General features: G+C 46.9%; 1 protein-coding gene across 1 annotated transcript; it reads right to left on the reverse strand.

Annotated features, from left to right (window-relative positions):
* Window positions 1–11152: 11152 nt before the first annotated feature.
* On the reverse strand, window positions 11153–23170 carry vps45 (vacuolar protein sorting 45 homolog; the record flags this gene model as incomplete). The annotated part of the gene is made up of 15 exons (XM_080530967.1): window positions 11153–11274; window positions 11825–11956; window positions 12573–12694; window positions 12894–13001; window positions 13868–14026; window positions 15531–15698; window positions 16087–16200; window positions 18133–18267; window positions 19242–19352; window positions 20810–20947; window positions 21243–21311; window positions 22153–22232; window positions 22475–22535; window positions 22617–22751; window positions 23078–23170. The coding sequence occupies 15 exons, from the start codon at window positions 23168–23170 to the stop codon at window positions 11187–11189; spliced, it is 1713 nt and encodes a 570-aa protein (XP_080387093.1). The 3' UTR covers window positions 11153–11186.
* Between the last annotated feature and the right edge of the window lie 884 nt (window positions 23171–24054).

Below are 24054 nucleotides of genomic sequence, written 5' to 3' on the forward strand. Positions count from 1 at the left end.
TGGGGGAGGGTGGGGGAGGATGGGGGAGGGTGGGGGAGGTGTTGTTGTTGTTGTTGTTGTTTTGGGGAGGGATTAGGGGCTCTGGTGAGAGGGGGGGGGTCTGGGAGGAGGAGGGGGGTCTGGTGGCATTGTGGCTGGTACTATGGAGAGGTGGGTGGGCTCTCTGCAGCGAAAACAACTGATTGCATTTGGGTTGGTTGTTTGTGTGTGTGTGTGTGTGTGTGAGGCTGGTTTTCTGTGTACCACATGTACAAAAGAAGGGATTTGGAGAGGCTGCATTCTCATTTTATGCTCCAGATTGTGTCTCACTGCCAGTTTACATTAGCACATATGTGACAGGGTTTGATTAATAGGTCCCCATCTCGGCCATTGTGAAAGCTCGCAATCGAGCCAATCAAGTCTTGTTGGGAAAAAATGTGTTTTCCGGTTTTTGGCATAGGACGACAAACGAAGCGATGAAGAACCCACTCGAAATCATATCCAACAGTTTTACATTCACTAAATACCTACATTTAGTTAGCAAAGTCGGGTGGGGGGTATTATTCGTATTAAGGCCGATTTAAGCTTCTGCGTCGAATTTACGCGCGTAGCCTACGTAAGGGGTCTCCAAGTTTATAGTTCTACGTTCTAGTTCTACGTTCTACGCGGACCGCTTCGCGTTGGTCGGTGTTACAAGTCTCCCCCCCCTCTCACACCTACCTACCTGTGTTGATGAGCTCAGCGAACTCCCTGATGGAGGAGGTGTCTGCCAGGTCCAGCCTGCGGACCAGCATGTTGGGGTACCCCGTGGTCTGGATTTTAGTATCTTTATTTGCGTTCACATTTTACAATAAAATTCTTGAACACTGTTGTGTATTTCTCTTATTAGTTATGAATCAAAGAACAGTTATTGAGTTTAAGACGATTTAATTAAAGTTACAAAAACAGGGTATACGTATACCAACAGCTAGAGCCTTGTGTCTGTCCTCCTCTGCTGGGATCCGCTGGTCAAGAGGCCCCCCCTTGGGTCCCAACCCTATTCATCCACAATATGCAAATACAGTCACAGGTCATAGCCTATCACCTTATCCAGATGGCCATGAGGGCCGTCCCCTGTGATGTCACTGTGATGTCACCCTTCCGGGTGCCCGCTGGTGCAAACATGAAGGCTACAGAATAGCATGACCCCCTATCATACTATCTATGCATGTGTGTGGAAATATACGACACATCCCCCCTCGGACCACCCAGAGGGTGTTCCGAAACTAAACTACCATAAAACAAAAACAAAAACACAAAACCCCACAAAACATCCCAAAAAAAAAAAAAAATTTAAAATAAAATTAAAAATTAAAAAATAAACAACAACAGACAGAAAAACTACACCAACACACAACACAAGAAGCACAATAACACAGACCAACCCAGGACCAGTATTAGGAACCAAAGATATCATAAACAAAAAATAGAAAACAACCAATAATAAAAAGAATTTTGAAAATAACAATCACAATTAAACTAAACACAGTTCATCATGCACAAATCAATACAGAAACTTCCAACGACCGATGTTTTCTTTGTCCTTGAAGCGTCAGGGTCAGAGGTTACTAGCACTTGTACCCAGTTGGAGAACAGCCTTTACCGCTGTCTCAGATTGATAACACTTTCATAGTCAGGAGCTTCCATTTTCGTTGCGCTAGGAACAGAACCTCTCTCCTAGCTTTGTATAACCACCACATCACTTCTCAACTGACATCAATCACACAAATACACAAACAATACACAAATAATGACATTCAGTTATCATAACACATAATTCCCCAACAGTAAGCACAGGACAAAGGGAATGCATTAATGCATAGATCTTCACCTCAGGTGAGGACTAGTCTTCTGAAAAGTTCATTAACGTGGACTGAGTGACTGATTTTCCAAAAACAGTCAATGAGGCCCTGCCTCCTAAGAAAGTCAAAAATCATGTCTGCTATAATAGGTGCTCCTATCTTAGCAAAATAAGTTTCCCATGCCCCTAAGACCGTTTCCAGCCATGCTATCATCTGCTGTCCATTCCCGTCGTTCCCTTTGATCTGCTGCTTCACTACCCTATTCATAGTCTTTAATCTTTTCCTAACTGGTCGTCGTCCGTCAGTGTCATTGAGGTTCAGGCAGCCGCCTGGTCCCCTCCCACGCTGATCAAGGTCTGGGGAGTCGCCCTCAGCATCATCTGAAGCATGGTGCAGGCACTCGCCAGCATCCCCAGTAGCACAGGTGTCCAGGCTTTGGACACTCCCAGGCTGGACCTCCAGACTGTCAACACTCTCTGCTTCGTTGGTTTCTGGTTTATTGGCATCTGGACAGCTTTCCACTGTCCCCTCGGTTTCAGGCACTGCCGGTAATGTCACTGGCTGTAACGCTGGCATTGCCACTGGCTCTGGCAACACCACAGCATCTCGTCGTAGCTCCTCCTTCTCAGGTTCTCTGGGGACCTCGGCACCTGTTGGCACAACATCCTGCCTACTCTGTACATCCACCCCCCTGTCCACCACCCGTGGCCCTATTGGGGTAGGGATATGCCCAGACACCACTGGTGTACCCACTCTGATGTTGTTTCTCCAACAGACCCCACATTGACCTAAAGCATGGTCAATCTGTTCCATCAAATATGGACTCCAAAACCCATATTCCTTGGTGATCTTGCGTCTTACCTCCCCCCTAGCCACATGTGCTAATCCATGAGCTTCCTGTATTAACATGCCTAATAAATCTGAGGGTGCTACAACCAACCCCTCATGATTCCTCCATAGACCTGTGTCATCCTGACTTGCCCCCCTTGCTAGCCAAACGTTCTTGTCTAACGTAGTTACTCTACTCTGTAACATCAATAAATCCTCAAGTGTGACCATGCCCTGTAACTGCTTTTCATGTGTGACCAGAAGACCTTTACCTGCCTTGTCTGCTCCTGTAATGGCTTTGGCTGCATCTTCTGCAGCCCTGTTACCTTGTGTGACATGTGATGAGTCAGACCTGTGTGTGGCACACTTCACTATGGCTAATTCCTTTGGCTTCATCATGGCTTGTAACAGCTTCATGATCTGTGCGTGATGCTGTATAGGCGTACCATCAGTTCTCTTAAAACCCCGCCCCCTCCATACAGCTCCATTAAAATGACAAACATTATGTGCATAGGCAGAGTCGGTGTACACTGTCACTCTCCGTCCGGTTCCCAAGTTGCATGCTTCTGTGAGGGCAATCAATTCAGCCAACTGAGCTGAGCAAGGCTGAGGAACTGCCTCAGCCTGTTCTACAATAAACTTTGAATTCTGTGCTTTAACTAAGGAATACCCAGCGCACAAAGTTTCTCCTACCCCGTAACAAGACCCATCAACCCAATATTCTATATCAGCTCCCTTTAAAGGCAAAGCTTGTAGGTCTGTTCTATGCTTAATCACTCTGGCTGTCGATGGAATCTGAACATCGGCTGGCACCGTCACCTGACAGCCGTCAGGTGTGCATTTTACTGTACAGTTCAATTGGCATAGAGCATCTCTCCCTAGCAGCCCTGTTGGCGTGTGTTCTGGCACAAATGTTGACAGAGTTGCTCTCTGTCCCTTGTACTCTAAGTCTACAAGCTCAGTTGTAGGAATCAGCTATTTAATTCCCTCAAATCCGATTGTCTTCACATATTCTCTAGACATAGGGAGGTGCGTGGCGTCTTCAGGCTTCTGTGTCACCACCAGCTGGCACCTCCCACTCGGATCTTCCGGGCACCCCTATAGGCCAGCTGCTGGGCCTCCGTAAGGGTTCATCACTCCTGGAGCAGGTGTAGTAGGAGGCCAATATCCTCCTCCTTGGCTCCCCCTTGCGCCCCCCTGGGGCCTGTTGCAGCAGGTACAGGCTAGATGTCCATTCTGGTCGCATTGGTAACACGGTTCTAGCATCTTCTTCCCTGCTGCTGTCCATCCCCCTGGTGGTGGTCCTTGGCCAGGCTGTGTGTACATCTGGTATGGAACCGCTTGCACCCCTGGTGGCCCTTGTGGGTATGGATACCCCCCTTGTGGCCCCTGTGGGTAGGACTGGTAAGTAGCAGGATACCCCCCTTGTGGCCCCTGTGAGTAGGTCTGGTAAGTAGCAGTCTGCACTCCAGGTGGCTGTTGCTGTGGGGCTAAAGCCTGCACTCCCTCTATGTTCCTCTCGCTTTCAGTCAATTGCAAATGAGTCAATATTCTGAGTGATTCTTCGTCTTCTGCCTTCTGTATCTGAATATTCTTTCGATATAACTCAACTTGATGAGCTACGTGGTCTATATAAACAGCTTTGTTCATGTGTCGTAGCCCCACCACTTCTGCTAGCTTATCCTTAACTGGGGTAGGAAGCCCTTCTTGTATTTTTTCCCTGATTATGGATTTTTCTAAGGGGTTATCTTCAGCGTCTTTCCCTGTCACACTTCTCCATTGAGAGTGCACACGGGCCACAAAACCCCGGGGATTCTCATCTCCCCCCAGTGGCTTCACAATGATATTGTCTGGGTGAATGTGAGTAGGGTAAGTCTCTCTGATTGCTTTCCACAGTTTGCCTCTGTTTGCTGCGAAGAGCTCTGGATCATAAACTGATGTATTGATATATCTATGAAGTCCTGCCTTCATCAATATTTCCTGCATTGTATCCAATCCTGCAATAAAAGCTAAGAGTCTTTTCAGGTCTCCCATTGCGGCCTGCGTTCCTGTCAGTATCACGTCGACCTCTCGCGTCCACGAATGTCCTCCCTCCTCCAGAACTGGGAGTTTCTCGATCACTTCAGACAGATCTGTATGATGCCACGGATGATATTCCATCTTGTTACCCCGAATCAGCACTGGACAGTTCTTTAATGTATTTGATGACATTCGGTGACAATCTTCCTCTCTTTCCGCTTTCTCCGGGCGTCTTCTCCCACCTTTCCTTTCGGCTGTGGCTATCATCTTCCTGACCTGCGCGTTGTAGCCTCCATCTGCATTGTCGTCATCACTTGAGTCTTCACTGCCATCTTCGCTGTCATCTTCCTCGTCACTCCTGTCGTCCCCTTTTCCCCTTGGCTCCTTCTTCTTCTTCTTCTGGGAATGGTCCTTCATTGCCTTAGCATATGGAGGGGGACTGGAGACTGGACACATGTTTGTGAATGGAATGTTCAATTTCTGTTCCAGTGTTCTGGCCAATTCATTTTTCTTTTCTGGATTCATGTGAGCTGTTTTCTCATTCCAAGCTGATGCTACTTTCTGCCCCTCTACCTTAAAGAGGTCTAAGATGTCTAATTCTAACTTGCGTTTCTCTGACCTATCTTTCCCTTTCTGATTTGCCTTGTGTACATTGATAAGTATCTCCAATGTTGCAATTAATTGTAAATTAAGGCTGCCCTCTTTCGGCCACGGCTGTTCAATGTATGCCCAACGGCTATTCCATTTCGTTGACATTTTGCTAATTTCCCTAACAAGAGGATTCATTTTTTCCACTATAGCCATAGGGGATAAAGTTGCCAATATTCCACTTTCCTCACTAATATCTTTTAACACCTTCGTTGAATTTGCTCCCATTTTAAGCTGATTGATTTATACTGCTCAATATGCTGAAAATATTCTATAAGGTGTACTTTTCTTACAACCCACCTTCCTATTGTCTTGTTTGCTAAACAAATGCTAGTCCAATATAACTGTATTAACCATCCCCACAAAACCCTGCAACTCAAAATAACAGATTTGCCTCATGTGTATGTCAGTGCAGTATTAACTTAAATCTAATATCTGTGTAAGTACTTTATACTTAAATGTGTTTCCTAATTGTTTATGAATATGTGTCACTTAATTACTCATTCAATACTAATTACAGTTCTGGTCAACACAATTATTAAATCACAAAGGTTGGTCAACACCTAAGTATTCACTGATTTACAAAAACCCTTTTACTGCTTAATTATCAATACAAACTATTCTGCTATTCCTAATCAAAAGCTGTGGACATGACCTAACTAAAATAAAAGATGTAAATTACAAATATGAATTACAACCTGTAAAGAAATCGACTTGTTATTTGAAAGGAATGAATGATTAATTATTAATTACAATCTGTAAAGAAATCGACTTGTTAAGTGAAAGGAATGAATGATTAGTTAGAATTATTCATTGACACTTCATTGATGTAAACCTGTGAAGTCAATTAGCTATTATCAACATATCATTAGATTGTCACAAAACAATTGATCAAAGTTTTGTGAAAACAGAAAAATAAAATGATCTGAATAATTAATTCAATCAATTTGTAATTAATTAAATTAATTAAAGTAATATATAACGATCATTTACAAACATCATCAATGAAGGAGGGTTGTATTTCATCAATTTACAGAGAGCCAATGTTTTAAAAATGTCTTGTCGTGTTTTGGCCAGCAGATGGAGCTGTGCTCCGGCTAACGCGAATCGATTGCGCATGCGCCAGCTCTTCCATGTAAAATGGAGTAGGGGAAGGAGGGGCTAGTCTTTGTCCTTCTCCTATGAGGGGAAACCCGCCGTGGACTCCCAGATCAATCTTTACAACATAACATTGCTTTTCCACAATAATGCCATCTTCCACGACACAACAACTTCACGATTATCTTTCAATCCAGTTAAACTATTATTTATCTCATTCAAATATTCTACAATGTATTCACGTTTCCACAGTCTCTTCACAGAGATGTCTAAAGGCCCTGTGTGTCCGCGTGTCTGCGCGCGTGCCCGAGCGTGCGTGTTCTTGCTCCGTTTAATGGCGTCCTTTCACACAGACAAAGAGTATGTTTTTCACTGCTACAATACAAAATAGACTACACAGTCCATTTACACTAACACAATTCTACACACACACTCACGATATTCCGTAATACCGCTATTAGTTACACAACTAATATCTTAACATAAAAAAGCGAATTACCAAATTCAGCCCTATATCACCAATATACCAATCTAATCGTATATTTACAAAAACGGACTTCAAAATCCGGCTCTCACCAACCCCAGCTTAAAGATTATGAAAAGTTTGTTTCTATTCCAATAAGATACTTTACTTTAAGGTTGTTTTAGTCTCAAAGAAAATGTTTGAAAAACACAGCCATTCCACACAATCATACCTGTCTTGCAGCTTCAGTTTTCAAACATAGATTTCCCTTTTTAGACTCCTGTTTTGGCTCGCCACTAATGTTGTGTATTTCTCTTTTATTAGTTATGAATCAAAGAACAGTTATTGAGTTTAAGACGATTTAATTAAAGTTACAAAAACAGGGTATACGTATACCAACAGCTAGAGCCTTGTGTCTGTCCTCCTCTGCTGGGATCCGCTGGTCAAGAGGCCCCCCCTTGGGTCCCAACCCTATTCATCCACAATATGCAAATACAGTCACAGGTCATAGCCTATCACCTTATCCAGATGGCCATGAGGGCCGTCCCCTGTGATGTCACTGTGATGTCACCCTTCCGGGTGCCCGCTGGTGCAAACATGAAGGCTACAGAATAGCATGACCCCCTATCATACTATCTATGCATGTGTGTGGAAATATACGACAACACAAACATTAGTAGTTGCATCAGCATAGGACACTCGGTTGCTCAATGTGTTTCAGTCTGAGTGTAAGACAGGTAACACCTCCTCCTCCATATGTCAAGACTAAAAACCCATCTTTTTAATATTGCCTTTAGATAAATAATGAAATGATTATGTAATGATTAGAGCACTTTGAGCTGCAACGTTTGCAGGAGAAGCGCTATACAAACATGGGATAGGAAGGAGGAAGGAGTTATGTCATAATCGTTAGTGACCAGTGGTGATTGAAGTTGCCACGGTTACAGAGGGACACAACAAATTCCGCTGTTTATATTTATTGGTATTTATTTATTTTCCTTCAAACATTCACAGTCAATCAGAAGTCAGCTGGTACAACATGGAGAGCATGGGCTGTACAGAGACCTGGAGGGAAGTCATGTTGCACAAAGATACATTATCTAAAGCCTGGTACACACACAAAGATACATTATCTGAAGCCCGGTACACACACATGAAGATTTTCTAAATATTAACAGATCTGTCCTACGACAGTCTAGAGTCTCATCCCCCAAGCCAGAAATTGAACACGTTTAATATTTACGATCGTCGGCCCCGACCATTTTCCCAGCAGATTGTCTGTGGCTCTTAACACACCTCACACCACAGGATAATCTTGTAGGATAACCTTTAGAGCCGTCCAATAATCGGGCGTTTGCTGTCCTTGGTCGGAAGGGGGGAAATCGGGCCAAAATCGGCCAGATTATATTTGTGTGTGTACCGGGCTTTAGATACATTATCTTAGAGAGTTATAGGTCTCATTTGTGGGCCCAGATATCAACATCCAGGATAAAGGAGTAATACAAGTATTCTCTCCAGCTGTGTTCAGTAACACGGTAAAGGTCTCACACACGAGCAGGCAGGTGTGAACAGGTGTGACCAGGTGTGACCAGGTGTGACCAGGTGTGACCAGGTGTGACCAGGTGTGACCAGGGGAACGCTGCAGTGGGTTAATGTCGTCCACTGACCCTGGTAGTGCTGTCCACCCGTCAGTCATATGACTCACGGGGTTGCCTAGTTACAGAGTCACTGGGTTGCCTGGTTACAGAGTCACTGGGTTGCCTGGTTACAGAGTCACTGGGTTGCCTGGTTACAGAGTCACTGGGTTGCCTGGTTACAGAGTCACTGGGTTGCCTGGTTACAGAGTCACTGGGTTGCCTGGTTACGATGGGGACACAACATAAAAAAAGAACATAATTGCCCCCCACAACTATGCGGATGACACTCATATCTACATAGCCCTCTCACCCAACGACTACAGTCCCATCAACAATCTCTGTAATTGCATTGAACAAATAAACGCCTGGACGACACAAGACTTCTTCCAACTAAACAAGGACAGAACAGAGATAGTTGTATTGGGTGCATATCTTGGTGCAGACAGCTATGTGACCTGGTTAAAGGGAGAGTTCACCCAAACATCAACATGTCTGGTCCTGTATTGTCTGCCTTACAAGCCTGAACCTACTCATATTGATGTAAAGTAAGAATAAAGTCAGAATAAAGTCAGAATACTGCAGTAACGTTATCCATCCTGAAGCTGTGTATACTAGGGATGGACGGTTTTTCGGTTAAACCGAAAACCGGGGTTTATAAAAAATAGAAACGTTTTTTTATCAAAACCGTCTGAAACCGGATTTTTTTTTTTTTTTTTTTTTTAAGAATAAAATAGAATAAGAATAAAACTGGAACATGTCACATGTTTGTCGTGTGTGAAAATAACAATGATACAGTCTGAATCTGCCACGCAATGAGTGAGAGGTTTGGTCAGTTGTGAAGAATAACTGAGGATTAATATCTACCGGTAATTGGGATTATATTTAAGGGTAACGAATCACTCTATGGGAAAGATAGTTGCCTTCAGTTATTGGTAGATAGGAAAGGTTTTTTACAATTACTCGCTTACATTTAATAAGATAATTTTCGCTGCTCTCTGTAAAGCGCATTGGGTCACTTTTGTGAGAAATGCGCTATAGAAATAAAATGTGATTTGATTTGATATCAATCAATCAATCAAACTTTATTTATGTTCTATAGCACAAATCATGCATTGAATGTAACTCCAAGTGCAGTATTTACTAAACCACAATATAATAAAACAAGAGCTATACGGATCAAGAGTGTTTGTGCACAGCGCCACTGTGTGTGAAGGCGCTACTGAAAGTGATGACAGAACGCATGTCTCAGAAGATACGCGGTCACTTAGTGACGCAAAGGTAGTTCTGTATTTATCTCTATCTGTATTAGTACATTTATTTTGAAAGCTCTATTTTGACAGCTCTACCATGGGCACTTTTATTTTGATGGGGCATTCTTTGTTGATTGACTTACGACAGTTCAGGACGAGTCAGTCTCGCGGCATGTGGTTTTTATGAAAAGCTTTAAGTATGTTCACTGCATAATTCTAAGTCTAATATTTCAGTGATTATTGAGCAGTATTCAAATATTTAAATACATTGAGCAGCAGCTGAAACTTTGTCTAAGAACCAAGATATTGAGAAAGCAGTTCATTCAATGAAGACGCTGTTCCAAGAGATGATCTTCCGTGCAGGCGTGCACCCTGGATCAGCGGAGCTGGTGTGTTAAGTGTTCATGTGTTTTCATGTATGGTGTAGCTTACAAAAGTCTGCCTTTCCACTTATATTTGTGAAACTAAGTAGCCTAAATGTGTTGCGACTGTGCTTACGGTGTTTTAATGGTGTTCGACATGTGTATTGTAGCAGTAGGGCTCAATTATTTGAAATTGGCGCTCCTTTTTTTTTTTTTTTTTTACTGTATTTTTCGGTTAACCGGAAAACCGCGGTTTTACTCTCTGACGGTTTTTCGGTTTCAATAATTGGAAACCGTCCATCCCTAGTGTATACCTTTTCCCTCAGTGACATCTAACCTCTGATACATTTTAAATAAACACACAAACCGTCACAGCAACAAACAAACAAAAAACGATAAAATGTCACATGTATGAGAACCGTTTAACGCTGCTGCAATATTCTCCTGTGACGATACCAGCAGATCTAGGCTCGTAACGGAGGGAGACAATGCTACAGGGCTAGATTGAGAATCCATGTTAAACCGTTAGCCGAAGCTAACGCTAACCCTCTGGGCGGATTAAGGAATTAAGAATCTGTGAACTGTCCCTTTAACTGGGTCACATGATCAGTGGGTTGGAGGTAAACAGGAAGTGTAATGTTCTATGTAGCATCATCAGTAGTCATATACGTCAACTCTAGCCCCAAAACTGACTAGAAAGTGTCTTTTTAACCTTTTAAACATGTTTGGACGTCAAACCCAGTATTTACAGGTCAGTCTGAGTGGAGTGGTTTGGAGAACAGACAGACGGTCGTGACGCCTCTCCTCTCCCTGACACGTCACACCTCTGCTCAGGGGAACAGGGTCTGGGTGTGTGTGTGTGTGTGTGTGTGTGTGTGTGTGTGTGTGTGTGTGTGTGTGTGTGTGTGTGTGTATGTGTGTGTGTGTGTGTGTGTGTGTTGTGGAAACTGAGAGGAACACAGGAATGTTTTAGTTTGGATGTAGAGACACCAGATAAGAGCTAGACACAACAAAAGTATGTGTGTGTGTGTGTGTGTGTGTGTGTGTGTGTGTGTGTGGGTTCAGCGCCTGCTGGGATGACCCCTGGTGCCCTGTGACCTCTCTCCGCCAGGCCCCGCCCCCGCCGCTGATGTCACTTCCTCCAGGAAGCTGTGAGAGAGAGCAGACATCAGACCGTCCTGTTAGTTCCTCACCAGCTCAGAGAAGACACACACACACACACACACACTCACACACACACACACACACACACACACTCACACTCACACTCACACACACACTCATACACACACACACACACACACACACACATACACACATCCCAATGGAAGCATGTAAAGATTGAATAGGAGGGGGCCAAGGATTGATCCTTGGGGAACCCCACATGTCATTTGTTTAACACACACACACACACAAGTTAACTGAGGGAGTTAGGAGAGGGATAGAGAGGGTCAGGGGGGGGTCAGACCTCTTGGTGTTGTGTATGGTGGTGAGTTAGGGTTAGAGGGTCAGGGTTAGGGGGTTAGCGTTAGAGGGTCAGGGGTCAGACCTCTTGGTGTTGTGTATGGTGGTGAGTTAGGGTTAGAAGGTTAGGGGTCAGGGGTCAGGGGGGCGTCAGGGTTAGGGGTCAGACCTCTTGGTGTTGTGTATGGTGGTGAGTTAGGGTTAGAGGGTCAGGGTCAGGTGTCAGGGGTCAGACCTCTTGGTGTTGTGTATGGTGGTGCCCCCCAGGACGATGCGGACCCCCGGGGTTGAGCGGTTCAGGTTGTACACGGCCAGCGCCTCCTCGTAGGTCGCCCCCCCGATGACAAACACCACGATGTCCTGGGGCCTGCTCACACACACACACACACACACACACACACACACACACACTCACGCACACGCACACACACACGCACACGCACACACACACGCACACAAAAAGGCAAGACAAGGCAAGGTTATTTGTACAGCACATTTCATACAACAGGGGCAATTCAAAGTGCTTTACATACATTATTAAGAAATGTAAGAAATACAAGGGGGCCAAGGATTGATCCTTGGGGAACCCCACATGTAATTTTTTTAACACACACACACACACCCACGCAGATGATTAACACTATGATGTCCGGTGTAGAGTGTGATGGATGTATTGTGTGTCTATAGTGTGTGTGTGTGTGTGTGTATATAGTGAGTGTGTGTGCATGTGTGTGTACCTGTCTCTGAGGGAGGAGGGTCCCAGGTAGGGTGTGTGTGTGTGTACCTGTCTCTCAGGGCGCTAGGCCCCAGGTAGGGTGTGTGTGTGTGTGTGTGTGTGTGTGTGTGTGTGTGTGTGTACCTGTCTCTCAGGGCGCTAGGCCCCAGGTAGGGTGTGTGTGTGTGTGTGTGTGTGTACCTGTCTCTCAGGGCGCTAGGCCCCAGGTAGGGTGTGTGTGTGTGTGTGTGTGTGTGTGTGTGTGTACCTGTCTCTCAGGGCGCTAGGCCCCAGGTAGGGGAACATTCCGTCCTTCAGTCGGCCTTTGACCAGCTGGTCCAGCGTCTCCTGCAGCAGAGGCTGGTGCTGCGTGTACACGTTCTCTACTCCCTACACACACACACACACACACACACACACACACACACACAGAACATGGAATATTTATGTGATTTTCCTTCGGTGAGATAGGAGACATCTCCTGCAGACAGGGGCGAGAGAGTGGGAGGGGAGGGGGGAGGGAGGGAGGGAGGGTTGGAGGGGCGGGGCTGTGGGAGTGGGCGGGGCTGTGGGAGTGGGCGGGGCTTACCTTCAGGCCTTTGAAGAACTGCTTGGTGATGGCCACGGCGTCTGTAGGGTTGATGAGGTCCGTCCCTCTCACACGCTTCCCTCCGTACTCCACCACCGACTGCACCATCTGACCAGGGGGGCAGGGTCAGGACCAATCACGCAACACTTAAGTTTTTGCTTCAGTTTTTCACGAGTTGAAATCAAAGACCTACAACTTTTTTCTAGGCCTATTTCTCTCAAATTGTGTTCACAAATGTGTTTAAATCTGTGTTAGTGAGCACTTCTCCTTTGCTGAGGTAATCCATCCACCTGACAGGTGTGGCGTATCCAGATGCTGATTAGACAGCATGACTATTGCACAGATGTGCCTTAGGCTGGTCACAATAAAAGGCCGCTCTAAAATGTGCAGTTTTATCACACAGCACAATGCCACAGATGTTGCAAGTTTTGAGGGAGCGTGCGGTTGGCTTGCTGACTCCAGGAATGTCCACCAGAGCTGTTGCCAGTGAATTGGATGTTCATTTCTCTACCGTAAGCCGTCTCCAAAGGCAATTCTGAGAATTGGAATTGGAAACGCCTTTGGAGACGGCTTATGTAGAGAAATGAACATCCAATTCACGGGCAACAGCTCTGGTGGACATTCCTGGAGTCAGCAAGCCAATCGCACGCTCCCTCACTCTGTCTGTCTGTCTGTGTGTCAGTTACCCTGCGGTGTCTGTCCGCCCGTCTGTGGTGTGTGTGTGTGTGTGTGTGTGTGTGTGTGTGAGTGTGTGTGTGTGTGTGTGAGTTACCCTGCGGTGTCTGTGGTGTGTGTGTGTGTGTGTGTGTGTTACCCTGCGGTGTGTGTGTGTGTGTGTGTTACCCTGAGGTGTGTGTGTGTGTGCGTGTGTGTGTGTGTGTGTGTGTGTGTGTGTGTGTGTTACCCTGCGGTGTGTGTGTGTGTGTGTGTGTGTGTGTTACCCTGAGGTGTGTGTGTGTGTGTGTGTGTGTTACCCTGCGGTGGCGGTCGGTGACGCCCCTCCTGCCCAGCTCCTCCATCAGGCCAGGCAGGATGGTGCTGCTGTGCTTCTCGTAGCGCAGGGCGTACAGCATCACCAGGCGCACCGCGTCCAGCTCACTGACCCGCGGGTTCTGCAGCAGCCGGCGCACGTTCTGGGGGGGGGGTGATGATGTCATAACGTTAGCGTTGTCTTTGGAAGACGAGATTTAACGGAAGTAACGTTTATAAGTTATGAGACTACTATGGGATCGAGAGCCTTTAGCCGTTCTGCTCCCCGCCTCTGGAACTCTCTGTCTGTCTCCTAACATTCTGGAACTCTCTGTCTGTCTCCTAACATTCTGGAACTCTCTGTCTGTCTCCTAACATTCTGGAACTCTCTGTCTGTCTCCTAACATTCTGGAACTTTCTGTCTGTCTCCTAACATTCTGGAACTCTCTGTCTCCTAACATTCTGGAACTCTCTGTCTGTCTCCTAACATTCTGGAACTCTCTGTCTGTCTCCTAACATTCTGGAACTCTCTGTCTGTCTCCTAACATTCTGGAACTTTCTGTCTGTCTCCTAACATTCTGGAACTTTCTGTCTCCTAACATTCTGGAACTCTCTGCCACCTAACATTCTGGAACTCTCTGCCACCTGACATTCGTAATATTGACACTCTCTCCACTTTCAAATCCAGTCTTAAAACACACCTTTTCACAATGGCTTATTTGGTTTGATCTCCTGTATTTTGTTTGTTGTTCTATCTAACTTTGCTGTTTTTAATCTCACTTTGCTTTGTTGATTTTATAATGTTTTGATATGTGGTTTTAACTATGTCTTGTAAGGTGTCCTTGAGAGCCTTGAAAGGCGCCCATAAATAAAATGTATTATTATTAGGGTTTATAAGTTCATCACGTGGCTACGGGTAGAAGGTGAGTGTTACCTGTGTTTACCTGTATAGAAGGTGAGTGTTACCTGTGTTTACCTGTATAGAAGGTGAGTGTTACATGTATAGAAGGTGAGTGTTACCTGTATAGAAGGTGAGTGTTACCTGTATAGAAGGTGAGTGTTACATGTATAGAAGGTGAGTGCTACATGTATAGAAGGTGAGTGTTACATGTATAGAAGGTGAGTGTTACATGTATAGAAGGTGAGTGTTACATGTATAGAAGGTGAGTGTTACATGTATAGAAGGTGAGTGTTACATGTATAGAAGGTGAGTGTTACATGTATAGAAGGTGAGTGTTACATGTATAGAAGGTGAGTGTTACCTGTATAGAAGGTGAGTGTTACATGTATAGAAGGTGAGTGTTACATGTATAGAAGGTGAGTGTTCACATGTATAGAAGGTGAGTGTTACATGTATAGAAGGTGAGTGTATAGAAGGTGAGTGTTACATGTATAGAAGGTGAGTGTTACATGTATAGAAGGTGAGTGTTACATGTATAGAAGGTGAGTGTTACCTGTATAGAAGGTGAGTGTTTATCTGTATAGAAGGTGAGTGTTACCTGTATAGAAGGTGAGTGTTACATGTATAGAAGGTGAGTGTATAGAAGGTGAGTGCTACATGTATAGAAGGTGAGTGTTACATGTATAGACGGTGAGTGTTACATGTATAGAAGGTGAGTGTTACCTGTATAGAAGGTGAGTGTTACATGTATAGAAGGTGAGTGTTACCTGCTGTGCACTGCTGTGGTCGTTCTGGCAGGCCAGCTCCTGCTCCACCTCTGACACCTCCATCAGCTGCCTCTCGCTGACCAGGCGGGACAGCTCCCCCACCACCGTCACGTGCTTGGACACCGTGCCGGACATCTTCTTAAACTGGGGGTAGTTGTCCACAAACGCCTGGGGAGGGAGGGGGGAGAGGGGAGGGGAGGGGGGAGGGGGGAGGGAGAGGAGAGGGGAGGGGAGAAGGGAGGGGAGGAGGGAGGGGGGAGGGAGAGGAGAGGGGGGAGAGGGTTTTTAAACGGGCGGCTGTGGTGCAGGAGGTAGAGTCGGCGTCTAATGATCGTAAGGTCGGCAGATGTCGAGGTGTCCTTGGGCAAGACACTGAACCCCCAAGTTGCTCCCAGTGAGCGGGCCGGCGCCTTGCATGGCAGCTTGACGCCATTGGTGTGTGAATGTGTGTGTGAATGGGTGAATGAGAGGCCGTTGTAAAGCGCTTTGGAATAAGCCGCTGTATAAGTCAGTCTGTTTACCATTTTAATGTGTGTGTCTGCTCATGGCGTCCTACCTTCATGTCAGAGATGGACTCCAGCTTCTGCTGGCCCTTGGGCTTCTTCTTCTGGAAGTCCTCCATCAGGTTCTTGATGTTGGTACCGATCTCCCCGAAGTTCAGGTACAGGTTCTGGGATACGAGACCATGAGAGACCATGAGAGACAACGAGAGACAACGAGAGACAACGAGAGACAATGAGAGACAACGAGAGACAATGAGAGACAACGAGAGACAACGAGAGACAACGAGAGACAACGAGAGACAACGAGAGACAACGAGAGACAATGAGAGACAACGAGAGACAATAAGAGACAATGAGAGACAACGAGAGACAACGAGAGACAATAAGAGACAATGAGAGACAACGAGAGACAACGAGAGACAATGAGAGACAATGAGAGACAATGAGAGACAATGAGAGACCATGAGAGACAATGAGAGACCATGAGAGACAATGAGAGACAACGAGAGACAATGAGAGACAATGAGAGACCATGAGAGACAATGAGAGACAACGAGAGACAATGAGAGACAACGAGAGACAACGAGAGACAACAAGAGACAATGAGAGACAATGAGAGACAATAAGAGACAATGAGAGACAACGAGAGACAATGAGAGACAACGAGAGACAACGAGAGACAATGAGAGACAATGAGAGACAATAAGAGACAATGAGAGACAACGAGAGACAACGAGAGACAACGAGAGACAACGAGAGACAATGAGAGACAACGAGAGACAACGAGAGACAACGAGAGACAATAAGAGACAATGAGAGACAACGAGAGACAACGAGAGACAACGAGAGACAACGAGAGACAACGAGAGACAACGAGAGACAACGAGAGACAACGAGAGACAACGAGAGACAACGAGAGACAATGAGAGACAATGAGAGACAATGAGAGACAATGAGAGACAATGAGAGACCATAAGAGACAATGAGAGACAATAAGAGACAATGAGAGACAACGAGAGACAACGAGAGACAACGAGAGACAACGAGAGACAATGAGAGACAATAAGAGACAATGAGAGACAACGAGAGACAATGAGAGACAATGAGAGACAACGAGAGACAACGAGAGACAATGAGAGACAACGAGAGACAACGAGAGACAACGAGAGACAATGAGAGACAATGAGAGACCATAAGAGACAATGAGAGACAATAAGAGACAATGAGAGACAATGAGAGACAATGAGAGACAATAAGAGACAATGAGAGACAATGAGAGACAATGAGAGACAACGAGAGACAACGAGAGACAATGAGAGACAATGAGAGACAATGAGAGACAATGAGAGACAATGAGAGACAACGAGAGACAATGAGAGACAACGAGAGACAATGAGAGACAATGAGAGACAACGAGAGACAATGAGAGACAACGAGAGACAATGAGAGACAATGAGAGACAACGAGAGACAATGAGAGACAATGAGAGACAACGAGAGACAATGAGAGACAACGAGAGACAATGAGAGACAATGAGAGACAACGAGAGACAATGAGAGACAATGAGAGACAATGAGAGAGACTGTTATGTGTTTTGAAGTAGAAATCTGAGGCTGGGCTCAGTGTAATACATGGACTGGAGCAGGAAAGGAACAGGAATGAGGAGCAGCACCAGAGGTGTTTGGACCGTTCGAACATTCTGGAACTCTCGGTCTGTCTCCTAACATTCTGGAACTCTCTGTCTGTCTCCTAACATTCTGGAACTCACTGTCTGTCTCCTAACATTCTGGAACTCTCTGTCTGTTTCCTAACATTCTGGAACTCTCTGTCTGTCTCCTAACATTCTGGAACTCTCTGTCTGTCTCCTAACATTCTGGAACTCTCTGTCTGTCTCCTAACATTCTGGAACTCTCTGTCTGTCTCCTAACATTCTGGAACTCTCTGTCTGTCTCCTAACATTCTGGAACTCTCTGTCTGTCTCCTAACATTCTGGAACTCTCTGTCTGTCTCCTAACATTCTGGAACTCTCTGTCTGTCTCCTAACATTCTGGAACAGGACTGAGGAGCAGCATCAGACGTGTTTGGACCGGGGGACTCACGTTGGCGTAGAACTCGTCGTTCTCGGCGGACAACACCACCTCCCGCAGGTCCTTGTTGACCCCGGGGACGCGGGACAGGTCGATGCGGTTGTTGTTCAGGCCCAGCATCTCGTGGACCATGGCCTGGTACGTCCACTAGGGGGCGCCACGGAGCAGCAACAACAAAACAAAACAAATATTGTCAGCGTCTTTTGAGCCTCGGAAAAGCACTGTATATAAATATAATTAATTATTATCATTATTATTATTAATGAGGTGTAATGACCAATCAGACGACATCTGCTTCAGTAAACATGTGACTTGTTAAAGCCTTGACTACTTCTGGGGTTGTAGAAAAGGCTCACAGTGAATCCATGACACTCTGCTGCCCCCCAGTGGTCAGCACTGGTACCACACGTTGGTGGTGGCCCATAGCAGGAGAGCATCACAGTAAGGTGCAGTTGTACCTGGTTGAGGGGGGGGTGATGGTGAGGTGCATGATGGGAGGTGTAGTTGTACCTGGTTGAGGAGGGGGGTGATGCATGATGGGAGGTGTAGTTGTACCTGGTTGAGGGGGGGTGATGGTGAGGTGCATGATGGGAGGTGTAGTTCTACCTGGTTGAGGGGGGGGGGGGGGTGATGGTGAGGTGCATGCTGGGAGGTGTAGTTGTACCTGGTTGAGCAGGGGGGTGATGGTGAGGTGAGGTGCATGATGGGAGGTGTAGTTGTACCTGGTTGAGCAGGGGGGTGATGGGAGGTGAGGTGCATGCTGGGAGGTGTAGTTGTACCTGGTTGAGCAGGGGGGTGATGGGAGGTGAGGTGCATGCTGGGAGGTGTAGTTGTACCTGGTTGAGCAGGGGGGTGATGGGAGGTGAGGTGCATGCTGGGAGGTGTAGTTGTACCTGGTTGAGCAGGGGGGTGATGGGAGGTGAGGTGCATGCTGGGAGGTGTAGTTGTACCTGGTTGAGCAGGGGGGTGATGGGAGGTGAGGTGCATGATGGGAGGTGTAGTTGTACCTGGTTGAGCAGGGGGGTGATGGGAGGTGAGGTGCATGCTGGGAGGTGTAGTTGTACCTGGTTGAGCAGGGGGGTGATGGGAGGTGAGGTGCATGCTGGGAGGTGTAGTTGTACCTGGTTGAGCAGGGGGGTGATGGCGTCGTCGCTGCGGTCCAGGATGAGCAGCAGGGGAGGAACCTCCGTCTTCCTGAAGTCAAACAGCTCATACTCCTTAGTGATGATTTGCTGAGCGAGGAGAGGGAGGGAGGAGAGGGAGGGAGGAGAGGGAGGAGGGAGGGAGGAGTCAGGGAGGGGGTGAGGAGAGGGAGGGAGAGGGAGGGAGGGAGGAGAGGGAGGGAGGAGGAGAGGGAGGAAGGAGGAGAGGGAGGGAGGAGAGGGAGGGAGTGAGGAGAGGGAGGGAGGAGAGGGAGGGAGGAGGGAGGGAGGGAGGAGAGGGAGGGAGGGAGGAGGGAGGAGAGGGAGGGAGGAGGGAGGAGAGGGAGGGAGGGAGGAGGGAGGAGAGGGAGGGAGAGAGGAGAGGGAGGGAGGAGAGGGAGGGAGGGAGGAGGGAGGAGAGGGAGGGAGGGAGGAGGGAGGAGAAGGAGGGAGGAGGGAGGGAGGGAGGAGAGGGAGGGAGAGAGGAGAGGGAGGGAGGGAGGGAGAAAGGGAGGGAGGAGAGGGAGGGAGGGAGGAGGGAGGAGAGGGAGGGAGGAGGGAGGGAGGGAGGAGGGAGGGGGTGAGGAGAGGGAGGGAGGGAGGAAGGGAGGGAGGAAGGGAGGGAGGAGAGGGAGGGAGGGAGGAGGGAGGAGAGGGAGGGAGGAGAAGGAGGGAGGGAGGAGAGGGAGAGAGGGAGGGAAGGAGGGAGGGAGGGAGGAGGGAGGAGAGGGAGAGAGGAGAGGGAGGGATGGAGGGAGGGAGAGAGGAGAGGGAGAGAGGAGAGGGAGAGAGGAGGGAAGAGAGGGAGAGAGGGAGGGAAGAGAGGGAGAGAGGGAGGGGAGGGAGGGAGGAGAGGGAGGGAGAGAGGGAGAGAGGAGGGAGGAGAGGGAGAGAGGGAGGGGAGGGAGAGAGGGAGGGGAGGGAGGGAGGAGAGGGAGGGAGAGAGGGAGTATAAATAATAGACGGAAACGGATTGTAGTAGAATTCCGCTCTGCAGTTGTGCTTGTTGTGCTTGTGGTCACCACATATGGTGGAGAATGCGGGCGGCTGTGCGCGGTTATGTTGCCAATATGCCCGGTACTAGGTGGGGGTCACTACAGTGTGTGTGTGTAGTGGGGGGTCACTACAGTGTGTGTGTGTGTGTGTGTGTGTGTGTGTGTGTGTGTGTGTGTGTAAATGGTAAATGGTAAATGGACTGCACTTATATAGCGCCTTTTTTGCTGCTCCAAAGCTGCTCCAAAGCGCTTTACAACGGCCTCTCATTCACCCATTCACACACACACACATTCACACACCAATGGCGGCAAGCTGCCATGCAAGGCGCTGGCCGGCCCGCTCACTGGGAGCAATTTGGGGTTCAGTGTCTTGCCCAAGGACACTTCGACATGTGGCCAGCCGGGGCTCGAACCGCCGATCTGCCGACCTTGCGATCATTAGACGGCGACTCCTGAGATACAGCCGCCCCTGTGGTGGGGGTCGCTACAGTGTGTGTGTGTGTGTGTGTGTGTGTGTGTGTGTGTGTGTGTGTGTGTGTGTGTGTGGGGCACCTTGACGCTCTCCCCCAGCCTCTTGGCCATGTCGGAGGACAGCTGGTAGCGCACCATGGGACACTTCTTCAGCGCCAGCAGCACAGAGGTCAGACCCTGGGTGGTCCTCTGCAGCATGGAGGGCTCCCAGCTACGCCCCTGCACACATTACAGTTACACACACACAGTTACAGTTACAGTTACACACAGTTACCTACACACACACAGTTACAAACACACACAGTTACAGTTACACACACACACACACACACACACACACATTTACACAGTTGAATGAATGAATGAATACATACAGTATATACACACACACACGGCATGTAACTCACACACACACACAGTTACACACACAGGATATTTTGGTGCATCTTATATACTTCGTAATCCAAACACACACACACACACACACACACACACACACACACCCAGGTCTCACCCTGGCCACGCCCTGCAGGTTGAGGGAGAAGAGGTGAGGGTTCACAGCGATGAAGTCTCCGTAGAACTCCTGTCGTCATGACAACAGAACACAGACACACGTTCATCTGTTTGGGGCTTCTAACTCACCTGTACTACAAACTCACCTGTACTTCTAACTCACCTGTACTTCTAACTCACCTGTACTTCTAACTCACCTGTACTTCTAACTCACCTGTACTACAAACTCACCTGTACTTCTAACTCACCTGTACTTCGAACTCACCTGTACTACAAACTCACCTGTACTTCTAACTCACCTGTACTACAAACTCACCTGTACTTCTAACTCACCTGTACTTCTAACTCACCTGTACTACAAACTCACCTGTACTTCTAACTCACCTGTACTTCTAACTCACCTGTACTTCTAACTCACCTGTACTTCTAACTCACCTGTACTTCTAACTCACCTGTACTTCTAACTCACCTGTACTTCTAACTCACCTGTACTACAAACTCACCTGTACTTCTAACTCACCTGTACTTCTAACTCACCTGTACTTCTAACTCACCTGTACTTCTAACTTACCTGTACTTCTAACTTACCTGTACTACAAACTCACCTGTACTTCTAACTCACCTGTACTTCAAACTCACCTGTACTTCAAACTCACCTGTACTTCTAACTCACCTGTACTACAAACTCACCTGTACTTCTAACTCACCTGTACTTCTAACTCACCTGTACTTCTAACTCACCTGTACTTCAAACTCACCTGTACTTCTAACTCACCTGTACTTCTAACTCACCTGTACTTCTAACTCACCTGTACTACAAACTCACCTGTACTACAAACTCACCTGTACTTCTAACTCACCTGTACTACAAACTCACCTGTACTACAAACTCACCTGTACTTCTAACTCACCTGTACTTCCGCCACCACTTCCTGTTCGTCAGCCTCGGCCAGGGCCTTGATCTCACTCTTGCTGATGACGTTGCTGAAGTCTGCAGACAGGAAGTGACAACACAGACAGGAAGTGACAACACAGGGTTGTAATAGCACGATCATTCACTCTAATCGTCAGTCACGTGTTTGATGATTATGGGGGTAAAATACCTTTTCGTGCACACAGAATGTTATTCATTGATTACCTACACGTGACTAGAGGTTAAACTAAATTGTAATTTTACAAGTTTGAAAGTTAACATAAATGTAAACATCTTCATCAAGAAGCAGCAGCCCTTACAGATGAAGTAGACACTGTATTTGGGTCTACGGAGTTCCTGGATCAGATTTTCGACATTCTCCTGTAAAGGTGACAGAGGGTCAGTGGTTCTGTATACACCATACTGTACACAGCTGTTAGGGTTATCTGCTGTGCTAAGTACCTTGGTGGGCCGGAGGAAGCAGATGGCTTTGAGGTGCTTCATGTTGTCTCTGTTCTGGGAGTCGATGCGTTCGAACAGGTAAACCTCCTTCTGCAGGATCTCTGACTGGGTGTACACCACGCTCACGATGCTGGTCTGAGACACACACACACACACACACACACACCGTCTGTCATCACACACTGGTACTGGGTGACCTGGCTGGCAGCTGATCATGTCACACATACAACATCAGCTGGTTTTAAACGCCTGTGTGTGTGTGTGTGTGTGTGTGTGTGTGTGTGTGTGTGTGTGTGTGTGTGCGTGTGTGTGCGTGTGTGTGTGTGTGTGTGTGTGTGTGTCTCAGACCCACCGTCTCTCTGTCCATCAGCAGAACCTTCATCCCTGTGTGTGTGTGTGTGTGTGTGTGTGTGTGTGTGTGTGTGTGTGTGTGTGTGTGTGTGTGTGTCTCTCAGACCCACCGTCTCTCTGTCCATCAGGAGAACCTTCATCCCGGCCCCGCTGCTCTCGATCATCCTGGAGATGTACTGCCGGACGGCCAGCGTGACGTTCATCCTGACAGCGCTGCGAAGGTCCACCTACGTATGGAAAACAACCAAGAAGGTCCGAGTTGTAGCAGATAATGGGGGTTTAGACCGTTGAATCGTTCAGTTCAGTTCAGAGGCTTCGGTGACATCGCCTCTGTTTACAAAATGTTGCTTCCGTGTCACGACAGGAAACCGACAGGCGTCACTTCCGGGTGCAGCGCTATTGGGGGTAGATGCTAGATGGGATGCTTGGGACGGCCCTTACCCTAACCCACTAACCACTCATGTAAAAAGGGTAGGCGCATGCGCATTAATATCGTTTTTTGTTTGGTACTTTTGAGTTTTCTGTTAAGATGCGCAAGTGCAATGAATGTGCAATAACACTATGTGCAATATGACAACCCTAGGGTACATAAGGTTCAGAGAATAGGAAATGTTAGGATATTTATAGCATAGCATAGAGTACAGCACAGTGTTTTATTTGTATAGTATAGTATAGTAGATAGTGTACATAGCCTTTATTTATGTAAACCAGCTCTTTTCCCTTCTTGTTTTTAGTTTTTTTTTTTCCTAGCACCAGGGGAGCCCCCCCTCCCAAATGTCGTTGTTTGGTACCTGTACTATATCAATGACAATAAAGACCATTCATTCATTCATTCATTCATTCATTCAAGTGAAAATGTGTTGTTGTTGTTTTTGATTATGCACTCATGGGGAAAGAAAAATAATAATAATAAAAAATAAAAGTAAACATGCATGTAAAAAGGGTAGGCGCAATAACCCATGGCTTCAGCCTACACCTTTTTGGTCCTGGTGTTATGCATTGTGACTGTGTACATTTTTTTTATATATGTATTGTGAATTGTATAAGGGACCAAAATAAACATTCTCAATCAATCAATCAATCAATA

This window comes from Nansenia antarctica (genome assembly GCF_963989245.1).
Source record: "Nansenia antarctica genome assembly, chromosome: 5".
In the NCBI taxonomy this organism is placed as follows: Eukaryota; Metazoa; Chordata; class Actinopteri; order Argentiniformes; family Microstomatidae; genus Nansenia; species Nansenia antarctica.